General features: G+C 42.2%; 1 protein-coding gene across 4 annotated transcripts in view; it reads right to left on the bottom strand.

Annotated features, from left to right (window-relative positions):
- Positions 1 to 18,512, bottom strand: part of col12a1b (collagen, type XII, alpha 1b) — a 158,628-nt gene that overhangs the window by 9,708 nt on the left and 130,408 nt on the right. For all 4 annotated transcript variants that reach the window (XM_079525500.1, XM_079525497.1, XM_079525498.1 and 1 more), the window contains 12 exons: positions 17,270 to 17,347; positions 12,308 to 12,394; positions 11,269 to 11,322; positions 10,449 to 10,544; positions 8,418 to 8,471; positions 3,274 to 3,327; positions 3,001 to 3,054; positions 1,877 to 1,948; positions 1,219 to 1,254; positions 923 to 989; positions 545 to 730; positions 239 to 307 (listed from right to left, as the gene is read on the bottom strand). In XM_079525500.1, the coding sequence (XP_079381626.1) occupies positions 239 to 307; positions 545 to 730; positions 923 to 989; positions 1,219 to 1,254; positions 1,877 to 1,948; positions 3,001 to 3,054; positions 3,274 to 3,327; positions 8,418 to 8,471; positions 10,449 to 10,544; positions 11,269 to 11,322; positions 12,308 to 12,394; positions 17,270 to 17,347 (907 nt within the window). The remainder of the gene's footprint in view (positions 1 to 238; positions 308 to 544; positions 731 to 922; positions 990 to 1,218; positions 1,255 to 1,876; positions 1,949 to 3,000; positions 3,055 to 3,273; positions 3,328 to 8,417; positions 8,472 to 10,448; positions 10,545 to 11,268; positions 11,323 to 12,307; positions 12,395 to 17,269; positions 17,348 to 18,512) is intronic.

Raw genomic sequence — 18,512 nt, 5'->3', positions numbered from 1 at the left:
TCACCATTCCATCATCTCAGAATTTTTTACATCTGAAACATTTTCTAAATATGAATTTAAGCACATGCTACTTCTGTCTGATTTTACTTCAGACATGCTAGTGTTAAATAGATTTTCATGCCAATGCTCAGAGAGCATGCATTTTGTACACAGTTAAATCCCATGAACAGTCAGGATTGTGCAGTGCACTGTGAGTTTGAAGAGGAGATAGATAAGAGGGTGGATTGTTGTGACATACCAGGTGGTCCTCTCTGTCCTCTTTGTCCGCTACCTGCCGGACCTCTTTCTCCCTTCTCTCCTGCAGCGCCTGAAAGAAACGGACACATGTGCTCACACACAGACACAGTGTATACAGTATACTGTACATGAGTGTTCCATGACTACACACCGCAGATCTGCCCACAGAATAACAGAATCCGGCACTACCTGTCGTTTATGGATGTGTCAAAATTACAATATACACAACAAAATGTCATCCATCCATCCATGAATCTGCTATATCTACAGTATACATCCAAAAGAGAGAAGACCGTGAGATGCGTACCCAACTCTCCCTGCCGCCCAGGTAAGCCAGGACCTCCTGGGAAGCCGTTCCTTCCCGACCCTCCGGCTTCTCCTCTGGGACCCTGGTTTCCAGGGGGTCCGGGGGGCCCGGTAGGACCTGGGTTGTTGCTACGGTAATTGCTGTTGGGGATCTGGTTGATCATACTGTTGACACGACTCATTTGTGCTGCAGCACACAGAAGGTGGTTTGGGGGGGAAAGGCGTGCAAAAAACAGAACATTTAAAACAACACCAACATGCAGACTTCTCTCTCTCTCTCTCTAAAGACAAGAGTCTGTTTGTGGCGTCTTGCTGCCTAATGAAGCCAGAACCATTTCCAAATGTAGCTGAGTAGGAGGAAAGAGAAGGGTGCACTCACCATTTACTAGCTGCTCACAGACTTGTCTGGCAATAGAACGCATCATGTTCTGAGGTGCAAAGTCCCCCTAGATATGGAAGGATGGTGTTCGTTCACAATGAGAATTAGGTGTTACATTTCAGCATGTTACATAACCATTTAGAACAAAGGAGAAATTGTTACTTCACATCCATTGCGCAATACTTAAACATGCAGATGGATATGAACCCTTTAACAAATGTTCCATTTGGGAAGTAAAATACAGCAACTGCTTCTCAGAACTTCTAAGGTATACTGTAGTGTGAACGTTTACTCACTCTCTCTCCCTTGTCTCCCTTTGGACCACCAGCTCCCTAGAAAACAGAGGTAAAGACCAGCTTTCAACATCGCTGCACACTTTCATGGTGATGAAATGCCATCAACAGGGGGTGGGCAGCCTTTGTTGGCACGGTATCTACAGTACAAGCCTGGGAGATCTAAACCTACATACCAGTTAAGGGCTTTTATATTTGTAATTTCTGGCAAGCGTTACGTTATTCTTTTCCTTGACACGATGGAGTTGATCTAGAGGCACCAAGGAGATTCATTAAAAAGCATAATAACTACTAATAACACAAATTGTGTAAGTATGCTCTAAGGTAATCATTTCATTTTAAGAGTAGAGTAGAGTATTCATATATAAAATGATGGGAGATCAGCATTAAGTAGGATCACAGTTCCCACTCTAAATGATAATCACGCACAAGTTAGATTATTGGTAGTGATAGTAGAGATACTAAATTAACAACATCAACGTGAACTTCAATGTCTGCAATAATATGATAGATTGCTTTCAAAATATACATCCAAGCATTGATCAGAGGCCATTGTGTTTTAGCTATTTACTCATCATCAACTGCTCAGTGTGATACAGGGAACAGGGACACTATATAATTGTATGAATAAATATAAATAATGTTTATTCATTTTACTCACATTATGTCCATTGTCACCAGATTTGCCCGGTTTTCCTGAAACCCCAGGTATTCCTGGATTTCCAGGTTGTCCCTGGTAGAGAAAGAAATAGTGGGACAATGACATCTCAACAAGAAACCTCTGTGTTAATCCTGCATTGTAATGCTATGCTTCCATGCATGCTAACCAGAGGCAAGTGGGTGGAATTAAACCTTTTCATGAATCACATCGTCTCTTTCGGGTGGAAACCTCATGTGTTTCGAGCTTGTGGATTTGATACTTTTGTGTGCGCCGTATAGTATGATCAATTAGGGCGTTCGTTTTCGTAAAAATACAAAAAGTTAAAATTTGGAGACGGGAGGTTTCTGCCCGACAGCAACGATATTAGAACAGAAGAATTTGGAATTGCACAACAAAGAGAGACTTATACAGCCTGGTGGACAGTGTCCAGTGTCTAGAGAGACTTATACAGCCTGGTGGACAGTGTCCAGTGTCTAAATCAGCAATGTGCGGCGCCAAGCAGCACAGTGTACAAGCCAAAGAGAAGTGGGCTCCTGACCAGAAGGTCATCCGTTTGTCTCCCCAGACCGCTCTCAAAACATTTGCGGGTAAAAATCAATGAGTAATGCTCACCCCTCCATTAACACCTACTGTTGAGGTTCACTTGAGCAAGCAGCTAACAGCAGAAGTCTATTTGCACTGTGAAACTCCTGATATCTGAATTTGTGCAGCTGTATGAATTAGAGGTTGTCCGATATGGATTTTTCATTACCAATTGCGATTTCCGATACTTTGGAGAACATGAAGACTGATAAGCCGATATCAACAGATACCCAGCAAAGATCTTGATATCCATAATTAACGTAGTGTAACCTGTACCCTACAAGTAGTCATTGCACATTTCATTGACTTTCATTCTGGACAGACCTCTTTATTTCACATTAAAAGCAGTCTAAGCACTCTATGCACTCTTACTGAGTTATATAGTTATGTATAGTGCTTTTTTTAATATATAGTGCTTTTTGTATGCCTACAAAATTAAAGTGACAGCTTTTCTTGTAAACAAACAAAAACTAACTTTGCGTTCTTACTTCTTAGCCGCCGATATACTGATATGTACCGATTAGGCACAAAACATGACATACCATGGTACCTGGCGGGCCCCTCGGTCCAGCCACTCCCTCCTTTCCTGGGGGTCCCTGTAGGTACAAGAGCAGGATAGAACGTGGCACGCCAAGTATGGCTCATACTGCACTGTAGATGTATCTAATGTACTGTATCTTATAAGTTATCTGTGCATTTTGTCTGTTTTGCGATTTACAGTCTGCTGCACCCAAGAACTGGTACATAAACTTGTACATGAACAGGATCTTTAAAAATGTGCGATGGTCATAAAAAGCCACATTTTTTGTACTCACCCTCACTCCAGCTGGCGCGATTGGTCCAGTGGCACCAGCGGGTCCAGGTGAACCCTGGGGGAAGTCAAGGACAGGACAACGGACCGACTCAGATTCAAGCTGCAGTTTCTCTTTTCCGCACAACTCACATTAGCAGAGGTCAGTGTACCTTTGACCGACCGACTCACACCACTGTGTCTCACTGCGTGTCAAAACAGTAAATCTCCTTTTTAGCTCTCATTTGCTCGGAAACCCTGCTCACTATTTTTATTGTCAATCCTCTCTCGCCTTTGATGCCTTGGCATAAGATTTACAGGGAACATAATATATTCCAGAACCCTTTTATTGGCCATTATAAACCGGGGCCCACGTAGCCTGCAAGTCATTAAATGCATGTTGCTATAGCATCTGCTCCAGTGTGGTCACCTGTGAGCCAGTCCGTGAATGTCAATTTTGAATCACAATCACTGTGCATGTAACGAGGATTTTGACAAATTTGCAATGTTTCGACCAACTCTCGGAGCTCTACAAACTGGTGTGCGGATGTTCTTCCTCTTCCTTGATGTCTGCCTCAATTGATGCCTGACAAGACACCCAGCACCTGGCCTGAATATAGGCATTGAGATGTGCACACAATCTTCTCTGTGAACCCACCCGGTAGGTGGGACACCCACCTACTGTATTGATTGACAATGTCAATTAAGTTATTTGAAGCAGATTGGACACTAAACGTGGCACCATCTTTAATGTCGTTTGTTAATCGTTGTTGGGAGATGGAGACAAAGTATGTCAAAATTAAGGATTGTAGCTTTAAAACCATTTTCATCAAGCATGGATATAGTCCTACTATGCAATTTCCATCCTCTGACTTAAGACAGCTTGAACTGAGTTGAATGTGTGTGGACATTTAGGGCAGTATTATGCGTGTCTTAAGTACCAGGTCTTGTTACTTAACTTAAGACCTGGAGGCGTGATCAATGCCATTTGGCTATTCTGAGTGGCCAAACAGCATTGACCACGCCTCCAGGTCTTAAGTTAAGTAATAAGACCTGGTACTTAAGACACGCATAATACTGCCCTTAGTCTCTCATAATTGGTGTACATAAATGTTGTCACATTTATGTATGTTGGTGTCACAATGGTGAACTTGAATGTCTGCAATTGGCTAGTTTCCACTACAGGAAAAGGAACAGGAGTGTTGTAATTGGTTAGTTGGTAGCAGGGCGCTTATGCCATAGCCTGGAGGGACAATTTAGCTGCGGTTTGTAATAACAGGAAATTACATAGTTTGCCGATTTGACAATGATTTGAGAATTGAGGTCCTTGGGTCTGCTGTCAGTGCATGTGCACAATAAATATGAAGTCGATTGGCGATAATAATGATGGAAGACAGCCATCGAAAAGTGTTCTCAAACAGAAGAACCTCATCTCTACTTGGGGGGTAGGACACTTAACTGAAACCTCATTGTAGGAGAGGATTCTTTGTGGTGTTCCTTTCTCCCATCCCAGAGACTGTTTTCTACAAAAGTCAGTGAACTAAACAGGCGCCCCCCACTAAAGATCAGGAGGGGAGGCAGAGGTCTTTGTATATCCCAGAGGCCTTGGTTATAAACAGCTTTAATAGATACCATATCCAGTGATCTTCACAGACTGGTAGTCTCTGATCAGGGACATGTGAAAGAGCACCGTTGTTGTGCTCTAACAGAAAATGGCTGGAGCCTGGAAGCCATTCAAGAGCGCAGCGATTTTCGTTAATATTCACGAGACACCAGTGGCAGGTTTGTTCCATCTGTCAACCTCGCGTGTGAGATGGAGAATATGTCATTGTTCCCTTATTTGTGTTCATTGATGTAGAATTTGGCTGTAGTATGAGTTTGTTGCCCATTACACTACCTGACAAACTCAGGTCATGGTTAGCGAATATATATTTGATAGTTGTATCAACAATACTCTTGGTGACAGGATATAAACTTTAATTTGGTTTTTCATTTGACTTAGAGTTACTGATGTTTGTAAAGACTGAAACGTTGGAAAGCCCTTCATACTGTATGGAATTAGGCAAGCAAAACACTGTTATCTTCTAAATCCCTTCTCAATTTATGAATAGTAGCCTATTATAATGTTTTACCTATTCAGTAAATTGTTAAGCTGTGGCGCTTTGGAGTTCATTGTTACATGATAATAATGATTTGACTTCACTATGCAGCAGTCTGTCAAGTAGTAGAGCAAAATGGCATCACAGAAAAAACTAAAACACGTGACTACAATTTCAGCAGTGCATCGGGGTAACGAGTTACATACAACCCCTTTTGGTGCTTTAAAGGTGGAGTGTCACGATTTTTTTCTACCCTAAAACATGATCAGGTATTATAATAATATAAGGAGGAAGAACTGCAAAAAGTGCACAGTATTTGTTAAAATCATGCTTTTATGTGGACACGCCCACCAGTTCATTAAGTATGCCTGGTTTGCCTGGTGGGTGGTGATGAGTGGTGATCCACCTGAACTGAAGCCGCACCCACATCTGTAGTTGTATGATAAAGGGGGAGGGGTTATGGGAGGGGCTGATAGTGTGATGTCACTATATTACTGTTTATTTCATTGGCCCGTTTGACTGTCAAGGGTTCAGCCTCCAGGAAGAAAATACAAAGTTAATACACCATTGCACATAAAAACGACTCCAGGGTGTCTAATGATTAAGTACTGTACCTCATAGACACATGAAAAACTGGAAAAATACAAAAATTGTGGCACTCCATCTTTGAGGATTATGTTATACGTAGATCGCAAATAACGCAAATAGCAGTTTTACATGCTTGTACGAGCTTGTAAAACTGCTATTTGCGTAGCTTGTAGATCTGCTATTTTTTTTTAATCTTGAAAATGTGGCGCAAATCTTTGAATATATATTCTTTCAGAGCGAATGTTTTTAACTCAAATCTTTGCTTCTGGGTTCCCTGAAACAACATATTTTCAGATGGGGGTCCGTGGCCAAATACAGATAATTATGGGGGTCCTTGACATGAAAAAGGTTGAGAACCACTGACATAGAAACATTTTCAGAAAACTGTAATTAATTAATCTTTTTTTTAGAATCGTCCTCAGTCCTCAAGTACCGGAATATCATTACTTATCTGAGTAAAGGAATATTGAGCTACTGTTTGAAATTGAGTAATATAATTACAGTTACTGTTCTAAGTAACATAAGTTAAGCGGTCACAGTTAGCTCAATAATGTGGATTCAAAATATTTTCGGCTGTGCTATATCATTTCCAGCTGTGTTTTGGGCACAAGATGTTATGACCTCAGAGCTTCCACTGTAATGCAGTAGGCATTAGACAACCCAACTACTGACGGTGGCATTTCATCATGTTATAAACATAAGTCATACATTTTGTATGTATCCGTTGTCACTGTCCTACCACCAGTTAATCATCAGCATAGTCAAAATAGGCTATTAGTGAAAGTAATATTAAAGTAAAATATTGAGTAATAATGTATTACTATGAAGTGTGCACTACTTTCAATGAGTAATAAGTAATCTACTATGAAATGTTCAAGTTGTGTGTCTGTGGCCGGCGGGGGGGCAGCTGGCCGGAGTATGCCCAAATATGGTCATGCCTGATCTGACAGCACTCCCACAGCTTCGCCATTGTTAGGCAAGGGTTTATGTTCTGTGATGGCAGACCAGAGCTCGATCAGTGAGAGAGGGGACTACATTTCTCGCAGTGCATGGGAGCTGATGGGCGCTGAGGGAGCGATTGTTTTACCCCGCCGCGCCGTCAGTGGGATAGGGAGCGCTCCTCTGTGTTCATTTGGACCGCACCGCACGCAAGTGGTTATATATATATTATATAATAATAACCTCACAAAAACTATGCCTAAACCTAACCTTAACCCTAACCCTAACGTCACGAAAACTATGCCTAAACCTAACCTTAACCCTAACGTCACAAAAACTATGCCTAAACCTAACCTTAACAAACCCTAACCTCACAAAAACTATGCCTAAATTTAACTAACATCTCAAAAGCTATTGGGCCGGTGGGATTCGATACCAGGAGGTGTGGGTTGGGAGAAAAACTCCATTCTGGCTGTAGGTGATGTAATGATGATGTAAAACAAACGGTGTCAAAACAAACATTAAATTCTCTTTATTGTTAAAGCTGCTATAAGCAATAATATGTCAACATTTGAATGACCTTTTCTTTTTTTCTTTTTTTTTGGTATTCAGACAGCCAGCAATGAAGGAATGGGAAGAACGCTACCAAAAATAATTTAGTCTCTGTGACATATCTAGGGGCCGCAATCTGCATTCAAAGATGTTCCTAGAAGCTTTGTCATTGGTTGAAAAAAACCTGGTCGCAATATATATATATCAGCGCTGTCGGGAGGAAACCACCTAACTCCATCTTTTAGGTTTTTTGAGGGGTGCTAGCTAGCCCCTCCTATATTCAGCTATTAGTGTAGATTTTCCTCTTACACAAACATTAAATTCCCATTGACAATAAATGGAGAATTTAAGTCATATGTGTCTGAGCAAATCAGTATTTTTGTCCTACAAAGTAAAATTCCCATTGACAATGAATGGAGAATGTTACCTCATGATGATGTACAATGATAAGAGTGCCCTTCACTTCACACAGGTGTGATTTCTATTTTATTTTTGTTATTTATTTTTATAAATCGATGATATTGAACACCCTTTATGTCTGTGTGTTGGTTAAAAAAATATTGAAACAATGAAAAGTATTAAAAAGTGCTTTGGGTAGCAATTAAAAAGGCATTTAATTTAAAAGGACTTAAAACGTCATCATTGCACTCAGATCCTGACTGAAGACATGAAGGCAGCAACACAGGTCTGTCTGTTATCAGGTTGCATATATCAAGGGGATTTGTTCCTGGCCCCATTTTCCCCTACGTCAAGATCTCAGGAACGTGATAAAACAACATGCAGACTCACTCGTCCTTTTCTGAACGCTATACCCTCCCTCACATCGTAATGGATCATCCTCCCTGAATATGAAATACTGTCTGTATACAGCTCAGGAGGACTATGTTGTGAGTAGTAGTCTAAATGATACACGGTTAAATGATCATCTGCCCATTTTCCCCATCTAACAATCCACACAGGCTGGGGATCCTCGCCAAAAAACAGCACTTACTTTCTGTCCAGGTAGGCCTGAATGGCCAGAGTCTCCCTTAGGTCCGGGACGACCCTGAAGGGAACAGAGAAACAAAAGCATTAATAATGGATTGCATTTTTATAGCGCTTTTCCAAGAGCTCAAAGTGCTTAACAATGAATGGTCCATTCATTCATACATTGGGAGGTGAAGCGGCGAACAGACAACGCCAGCGTCCTCACTTCGCACATTCACACACCAATGGTGGAAAGCTCCGACCGACTCATTGGAGGCAATGTGGGGTTCAGTGTCTTGCCCAAGGACACTTCGACATGTGGACAGGAGGAGCCGGGATTCGAACCGCCGACCCACGGATCATTGGACGACCTGCTCTATCTCCTGAGCCACAGCCGCCCCATTGGAGGGCGTTGGAGGGTAATCGGTGGGAAAATGAGGTGGCAAGACGGCCTCATGGTTAGCCACATTAACCCTTGTTGATGTCCCCATTTTCATTATAGGATGAGAATTCACAAAACATTTCCTAGGCCTAAATGTTTAAAATGTATACACGCATGTAACACGTTGGTGTTGTGTGGAAAAAATAGCAGACCTACAAGTTCACCAACATGCCATGATGCAACACGTTATGATCTTGTAGATCGGTTATTTTTCACCATCAGCGTTTAGCAGTGGTAGAAAGTAACTAAGTACATTTACTTAAGTACTGTACATAAGTACAATGTTGAGGTATTTTTACTTTACTTGAGTATTTCCATTATTTTGTCAGTACTTTTACTTCTACTCCACTACATTTCAGAGGCAAATATTGTACTTTTACTCCACTACATTTATTTGTTACTAGTTACTTTGATTATTATTACAAATCATACATTAAACACTGTATATACATTTCGGCCATTTGAAAATAGCCGATCTACAAGCTCACAATTGTGAGCTTGTAGATCTGCTATTTTCAATTGATTTTTATACATTTGAAAACTTGAAATGAGACATTCTGCACAATGAGTACTTTTACTTTTGGTACTTTAAGTACATTTTGATACCAATACTTTTGTACTTTTACTCAAGTAAATTTTGAATTCAGGACTTTTACTTGTAGTATTTCTACATTGCAGTATTGATACTTTTACTCGAGTAGAAATTGTGAATACTCTTTCCAACACTGCACTGCTGATAGGCCCGTCAACAACCACGTGTCCTGAGAGATCACACTATATTGTATGCTGTCCTGTAATCAACAGGCCAGAGGTTTGATCTCAGAAACAGCAGATGTGACAGAGGAATGGTCAATAAGTTGCTCTGGACAAGAGTTTCAGCAAAATGCCTAAAAATGTAGGTATGTGAAGGTGAAATGGAAGCGAGTATTAATAATGTGTTAGTTTTGCCGCGTAGTCCAACACAAACACGGTCTGCCAAAACAGAGCTACTGTGTTAGGATGTACCGTTCTTAGATGAAAATCCCACTGTTGATTTATTAAGAGACATACTGTACCGAGAGAAGATATCAAGTCTATCCACAGCAGACATGGAGGAATGCACGCCACCATTACTTTTCATCTTGTAAATAGTTCCCTGTGTAATAAATTGCCCAAGGTGCTCTGCGACTCAACATGGAGCTGCTGAAAGCTTACGTCTGACAAAGGAGGAAGTAGACGTGTATGAGACATATCGTCTCTGTCGGGCGGAAACCTCACATGTCCAAAAACTGTTACTTTTCAGGACTCAAATTCTAAAATAGCAAAAGTAGCCGATCTACAAGCTGTTTCCAGCTTGTGGATCTGCTACTTGTGATGCTTTTGTGTGACGCTGTGGCGTGATCTAAGTAGGACGTTTACAATTTACCAAAAAAACAAAAAAACACACACAACAAGGTAGAATATGGAGATAATATTTAATCTCATCACCATTTATGTAACAACAGGTAGGCCTACATATCTTCTCCTCTCGGTGTATGTGCTTCAGTGTATGATTAATGCTTTTGTGTGTCTGTGCGTGTGCGTCTGTGCGTGTGTGTGTGTGTGTGTGTGTGTGAGTGCGTGCTCTAGACTCACAGCTTCCCCTGGCATAGATAATCCACTGGGTCCCTGAGGGCCGGGCAGACCCATAGGCCCAGGCGGTCCATTATCTCCACGTGGACCAATAGGACCCTGTCAGCAGGATTAAGAGAGAAACAGAGAGAGAGAGACAGAGAGAGAGAGAGAGTTATGAGCGTTAAGCCATCAACATTGATTCACGGACGGAATTCAGTATTCATATAATCTTGAGATCTCCTTTCCATGACTTTCGACAGTTCATTGCAAATTCGCTACTGTTGCAATCTGAGGTCGAGGTAAGCGAGCGTGCACCAGACGACATGGAATGCTCAACCAAATAAGCTCCCCTCCACAATCGAGGGAAAAGGGACCCAAAAAAAACTCCCACTCTGACGATAAGTGGGATCAGATGCGCCCAGCACTCTCTCTTCAAAGCCTTCACACTGTAAACAAGCCTTTATTTTCGTCAAGGCACCTAGATAGCGCTAACCTGGGATAGTCCAATAGAGGGTATGCGCAATTGCGCATGTATAAAGTGAGTGGAAAATCGAGTGGCAAAACGAGTGGGCGAAGTGAGTTTTCACGTCGTTTAATGCAATCAGAAAGGACTTTTCTGTTTGTATGTATGGGCTGTCAAACCCAGAACATATATATTTTGTGCCACTCAGTAGGCATTTCCACATAACTTACATAAGCTGTGCCATAATCGTGGCTGTTTACCTTTCATGGCTAGAGACCCCTTTCGCTTTAATTGGTGACCTGCAGGAGATTTGAACAGCGAGAGACACACAAACACACAAGGGAGGTACTTACAAACACACACAGGGGAGGCACTTACCGCAGGGCCTGTTTCTCCTCTCTCACCCCGGGGACCTTTGCTACCAGGTGCACCCTGAGGAGAGCAGGAAGAGTTTGTAACACAACAAGAGAGAGAGAGAGAGAGAGAGAGAGAGAGTAACATTGAGAGTGAACGTTTGTATGCACTACTGCAATTAGCAATTACACAAATTCTATGAGACATTTCATCCTGTAGTCAAAGTGGGCCTTTGTCCAATACAGCATTGCATTTTTGCAACCAAGAGAGAGAGAGAGAGAGAGAGAGAGAGAGAGAGAGAGAGAGAGAGAGAGAGAAAGTACTGCCAGTGAGTGGAGAGTTGTTTCAATTCCAACACGGTTTAAATTTGCACTCCAAAAAATGTCATTTAAGCAAATGTGACAACTTTGACATAAGGCAGATCACTCCACTGACCCAATAACATCACTCGATTCTCTCGCCTACAGGATACATATTTAAAAAAGGAGGAAAAAAATAATATCTCAGATGTTTTCTCCGCTCTTTTATGGCCATAAAGATACATATTCAATGTTTTTAAGACAGAGGACAGCTTTTTAAATAAACCGTAGGATTGCTGCCGTCAACACAGTTTTGACAGAGGCCTTCTGCACAGCAGTTTACCTTAACACCCCACGGTTTGAAAAATAGGCCAGCTTTTATTAGACATCACTAAGAAGTTCGCCCCGCCATGAATGTCCTTCAGGGGGCAATAACTTTCATTGCACAGAGTGGTGTACATAAATAACATGTCGAGAGTCTGTGCATTAACCTGGCTGAGGGCCAGAGAGAGACACACCTTTCGGGATCAGATTTGAATGGCCTTTCAAACCGCCTAGGAATGTGCTTCAAATAGGATTCACAAACATTTGTTTCCATTTTTATTTTTATTTTGCTGTTCAAACTTGATAAAAGTCTGATTCCAATCTGATAGGCTGCCAGTCATAGAGCCTTAGAGACACTCTTAAGGACACTCCAGGCTCTTGACAGCAGTACGGTATATATGCAGTGTAATTATGCATGCCGTGTTTCATGGGGTCCTTACCAATGGCCCCTGGGGCCCTGGGGTTCCGTTGCTTTCTGAGATGCATGTGCAGGCGTTGGGGAGGGCCGGGCACTTGGCTTCATCTCTCTGTTGTACGATAAACAAAAGAGCAAAAGTCAAGACAGAGTGGGTGAGGGTGGAATTTTGTGTACGTCATTACGAGTGAAAATGTAAAATGTATGTAAAAAGAAAAAAAACGCTTGTACAGTAGATGAGCTATTTTCTCAATAATTTAGAAAATGTTTGGGGTCAATTGGTGTGTGTGTGTGTGTGTGTGTGTGTGTGTGTGTGTGTGTGTGTGTGTCCTCCCCATAACTGCTGTTCAATGTGCTATCCAAATGAAGAGTCATAGTCACTTTATTCACCGATTACAGTAGATACGCGTAGAGGAATTTGACGTGTGAAGGCTCACAATGCACACACATGGGCTTACATCGCTGCATAGCGTCAGCAGGAAAGCTTCACAAAGTGGCACTTTGACACGTGCTTATTCGAGGTTTAGTTTTCTGGATTTAGTTTGCCAGGAGATTGTCCAGGTTCACAAACGCTGGGCGTTCTGTACGGTAGGAACCTAGGAATGCTATTTACATCTGTTGTCAAGGCAATGTGTCTGTGACCTCTCTTTGCATTGCACAATGTTGTTCCACAAGGTTGGTTTTATTGTTAGCGATAAGGTCTGTCCTATAATTGTGTTTATCTTACGTCGCTCTGGATTAGAGCACTACATAAATGCCTGAAATGTACGCGTGAATTTAAATCCTGGACATTTTGCCCATTTGGTGAGCTCAGTCACCCCATAAATCGTTCAGAAATGACATAATATACATTCTCTGTTCAGTTTTAGGGAGGACTTTAGGTGAGATACTGTAACTCCCTAGCATTCAAATCTAAACAGCTTGGATGTAGTCTCTCATACACCTACAATGTACAGTACAGGTTGATGATGATGAAGAGCTGGTTGGTTTCCTCTCATCTCATCAGTGTGTGAATGGGTTTGTGAAGCACTTTGGATAAAGGCAGTATCCATTTGCCATTCCTTTCAAGTACATGTTCACACTCAGATGAATTAACACTTATACGATAGCGCTGTGTGTGTCTGTGAAACAGAATCTATCAAAGCAGCCGTGTCCGAATTCCGCTGATTCACATCATGACCCTTGAGGCCTGAAACGTGTTCAACTATTTATTGTACACATTCTTGACACAAAACTGCCTTTATTTGTCGGAAAACAGGGCCGGGGTGTTCTTTGAGCTGTCTGTGGGGGAACGATGTGAGAAAATCCAGATCGAGAAAGGCTATAGAGTCCAAGGCCAGAACTACACAGCCGGTGTGTACTGTACTGTAGACAAATTTACCTCAAATAAAGTACTTGAGGATGACTGAGCTATTGTTGACGGTATCCGTGCCACTTCACGTTTTATACACGATCCAATATTTATTCAGGTTAGGATTCAAGATAGAATGTTGTAGTTGTTTTCTTCTGCGTAGCTAACGAGCGGTTAGCGTAAGGGTGCATGTCTTTGGTCTGAACAATGTCGGTTCGGTCAGTCGATACAGTTCTCTGTACGGCTGTAGCCTACAGTATATGCTACATGGCTTGAAGGTGTACAGCTGTCTACACATAAAGCCTTCGTACTGTATGTGCCGTTTTATCTTCAGCATGTCCATAAACTGTTTGTGCGTGCGTGCGTGTGTGTATTTGTGTGGTCAGTGTCCTGCAGGAGACCAGTAGTCCAACTTCGTTGGGTGTTGGGGAACATGAGGGGCTTCTTGGGTAGGACAGTCTCGTTTCTAGTCTGTGTAATGGCTTCGCCAAGAAAAAAATACAACTTCCAAACTATCGTATAATAGTTGTTGATTAACCACTTAAGCCCTATCCTTGTATGATAGTGTCACTGATCTTCAAGCTCACAAGGCTTCACGATACAATGCTGTGAGCTTGTAGATCTTTTTATCGAAAGTCGTTAAACAACACTACATGCTGTACATTGTTGTGATGTCCGTGGCTTTTCTGCTGAGGCTGCAGAGAGACAAACAAGGATGTAAGTTAAGGACACCCTTTCTCTGCTTAAGAGCTGTCAGGACCCGCAGCTGAGCCCTGTCACATGTTGTGAACACAGTAGTGGTCCTTTTAAGGACAAACTCCAGTAGACTACGTCATCCGTTGATCGGCAGCAGCGGGGGGTCACAGTAGCAAGGGGAAAAAAATAAACCCACTCCCACGAGGGAGTGCTCTCATTGTGCCAATGGGTCGCCCTCCTCCCACTAAGCTGTACACTGATTGGCCCAAACTTCACCCACTCCAGGCGACGGGCCAGGAGCAGACTCATTAGTTGAATCAAACTCCTGGCCTCTCCTGTGGGGTCCTACTACTACTACAGACTTATAATACTGTGCACACGCCGCCAGTGCTCAGAAACCCCTGCACAGTTTTTCCTTTTTCTCGCAATCTTGTCGTTATACCAATTTCTTCTTTTCTTTCTCACTCATCATCTGATTTGAAACAGACGACCTCGGATACACGTGGAGTCACCACGTACCAGCCGCTTCTTTTCACCTCGTCCTGACATACAGCGAGGAGTTTTACCAGGACATGCAGAGGAACACGCCATTCCTTCCCCCCCGGTTCCACTCCCTGCTGAGCAGACACCCCCGACACACCTGTACGAGTGACCCCACAAACACAGCCAACTGAACCTGCCGCTTTCAACCAGCAAGCTGCCTTGGTGATTTAATATCGGAGGAGGACTCTACCGCCAACTACGAGAGTGATGTGGGGATAAAGGAAAAAAAAACAGAAACGTAAAACAAATCTGAAGGAAAGAACAAGTGGCTCAACATCTTTCAGTGCCATATATATACTGTATATATTGCATTAAAGGCCGTTTTTCCTTCAGTCGTCATTGCATGACACATAGAGAAGCTGTTTATTTAGCCATGTCCATGCAGCTGCACTCCTTCCTTCTTTTTCCTTACAGCATTGTAGCAAAATGTGCTGAGTTTGCAACAACGTGAACAGAGTGTGTGTGCGTGCATGCGTGCGCATGTGTGCAATCTATGCATGTGTGTGTGGACGGGAGGGATGATCACAGTTGTAGAAAAATGCTTTTTGGACTGAAGCACATCTGTGAAGCTAATTATCACACAGTGACAGTGGAGTCCAGACACAGTATGAAATACTGTCCGGGTTTTTCCACTGTGCGTTCACATGGAGGATGATGTAAGCGTGTCTTAAAGTAGTGATATGCATTGGTTTTCTTCCCCCGGTCAAAGGAGAGGTGAGCTAGCAGGGCATTGGAAGCATATGCTGAATGGAGACTACCTCTTTTATACACAGGTCACGGAATTCACCTGCTGCTTTAAGTACTCTAGCGAGCCAAAGAGCTTTTTACAACACAAGACGACCTCTGGACACATGAACAGGTGTAAATTTGCCATTTTGTGTTCAAACAAACCCTTGTACATGTGCATCCTCATACAAGATCCTGAGAGTCTAGAGCAGTGGTTCCCAAAACTTTTAGGTCAAGACAAAAAAGAGAAAGACCAACTAGTGGAAACTAGAACTGCACTCTGTCGAGTGCCTACTTGCTTGTTGCACATGAGTAGGCCATAAATGGCCTACTAGTGCGCAAGCAGAGTGTGCAAGTACTGTCAACCGCTACAAACTGTCAAATCTCAGCTTCTCTGTGAAAGAACATTTGAAATATTGAATTATTAGGTTTAGCTATTTGCTACGTACCTAGTTTTTTTTAGGTAAAAAAGTAGTAACGTAATGTTGTAATTAATACGGATGAGTGACGGCTTTCGATGGTGACGTATATGTCGATCAGTGTCGGGTGGATTAAAGGAAATGCCTCTATGTATATGTATACAGTATGTAATTTGTAAGTTGATTAGCGGTATAATGTGGTTACTTTGCATAGCCCCGTTTGATGTATCGTAGCAGCATATGATGTCAGGGTATAACTGGTATAACTAGCTCTCAATGATGACGTAATAAAGATGTGGATTAAAGGACCCAATGCCAGGGTGTAATTGGTTTTCGATGGTGACGTAATGACGATATGTTTTAGTGTCGGGAGGATTAAAGGTAATGCCCCTATGTATACATGTATGTAATCTGACACCACTGCCATATCAAGCACAAGTAGTCATTACGTCATACGCTGGCACGGCGCATACACATCAAACGGCGACATACGCATCGAAGCACTGGGCGAAAACTATTACTTGAGCGCTCTGCTTGCGCAAGTAAATCCAGGCTCACATGTACAAAATGTAGGAAATGAGAAAAGGGACATTTACTCGCAAACCATAAAAATTTGTGTTTGGGTAACACTGGTCTAAAGTGTCCAAGTGCAACCATAATACCATTATAAGCCAATGAGAATGTATTCACGTGAAAGCTGCAATGCCTAACTTTAATGTCCTACCTGGGGTTCAAACCCCAAGTCCCCAGTGGGAGCGCTGACATTAATGTCGAGCCATAATGGAATCTTATTTGGGCAAAGAATGTATTGCGTTTTGAGCTTCATGAGCTTGCTTCATGCAATGTGTGGTCCTACTCGACCTTGGGATCTAAATACCTCAATAGAAGTGCAGGTAGATGACCAACTACCAAAATACACAGTATACTCTACCATACACATTCAGAATAACATTTGAATCGCTTTCAATGAAAGTTTCACAACTAGTTAAAACAGCCGATCCACATGTACACAACACGTCGTATCTCATCACGTTGATGCGTTGTGAGCAATGGAGATCAGCTATTTTCGTACAACAAAGTAAATAATTCAGCGAGAACAGAAAATACACTAGCATATAGCCCTGGGGGACTCCGTTTAAGTGGTTATAAGTGGTTTTAGAGAGGATGTTCTTATAGTGACGTGCCCAGTTTAACAATAAGCCCCACCCCATTCCTGTGACCCCACCCCTTCCACAGTGGGGTCTTGTCTTACCATAGAAGGAAGGTCGCAGCATCTGTCTCTGCTAGACCAGGCCAAGTTGCAGACGATATCAAACATCTGGAGCTGGAACTATGGAGGAGGGAGAGAAGAAAAGGATGAAATAAAAAACAAGCAAACAGGGGAATGGTGTTGTGGTCTTTGATACGCCCCATCCACATCCCCAGAAAACAAACACAAAAACAGAGCAGATTGCAGCCATAGCAGATCAGATGGAGCTTAAGAGTGGATCCTCTTGCCGCGGCCTGCGTGTTGACGGCTTCATGGCTTACTGATGCAATGGTATGACAATGCAGATCTTTTGCAAATATTTAGACATTCTTGTAGAAGCTCTTTTTAGGGCTGGTCAGAACAGTGCTAGATGACCCTGATTTCCATTACAGAATGCAGAATACTTTTGCAAGATGGAGCTTTCCACTGAAATGAAATCAAATTAAAACACTGATTATAATATACGGAGAGTCAGTAAGAAGACAAATGTATTTGTAGTGTTCAAATGTAGAGCATATTCTAATCTGTACCTATAAGGTTCTAGATATCCACCATTTAAAAAAATGTATCGGTCAAAACAATCCTGGCATTAAAATGAAATATCATCAGGTTACTATTGAAGTTCTAGTCTACTCATTTTAAGACCTTTAGACTATTTCCACAATTATGGAAAGTGTGAACCAACTCTGCAGTGCAGACAGACATGGCTAAGAGTTGTCCATAAGGCCCTTGTCCTGCCTAGATGCTGCACTAAACACTCACTGCAATTAGGAACAATGGCAACTTTGCTCAGGGTAGACCGGTACGTGATTCTGAAAGTGTGGTCCCGGGACACCCACGTCACATCACGACACATTGACAGCTTGTAGATCTGCTATTTTAAAAACAATTTGGACAAATCTTCTCTTAAGGGGGTCCCTGGCACACAATCTTTTCAGATCCGTGGCCAAATACATACCGGTATCAATTTGGAAGTCCTTAACATGTTTGAGAACTACTGGTCAACTGATACAAGATGAGGCAGGGTTTATGGATGGTGGGCATGTCATTAAGAGTTATCTTACAGTTCAACTCAGTTCAGTTTACTTCCTTTTTTCACCTAATTTCTCTGTGTCCTCACCTCCCTCCTCCACATTACACTATACATTCACGTCCTGTTATAATTCATGGTCTTGTGTTTTCCGTCTGTCTTTTACCGAGACGGACCCGGTGTCGGAGCCAACTTGGACATCCTCAACTTAATTCA

This window comes from Electrona antarctica (assembly GCF_951216825.1).
Source record: "Electrona antarctica genome assembly, chromosome: 17".
Lineage (NCBI taxonomy): Eukaryota > Metazoa > Chordata > Actinopteri > Myctophiformes > Myctophidae > Electrona > Electrona antarctica.
This window is presented reverse-complemented; position numbering and strand designations above follow the sequence as displayed.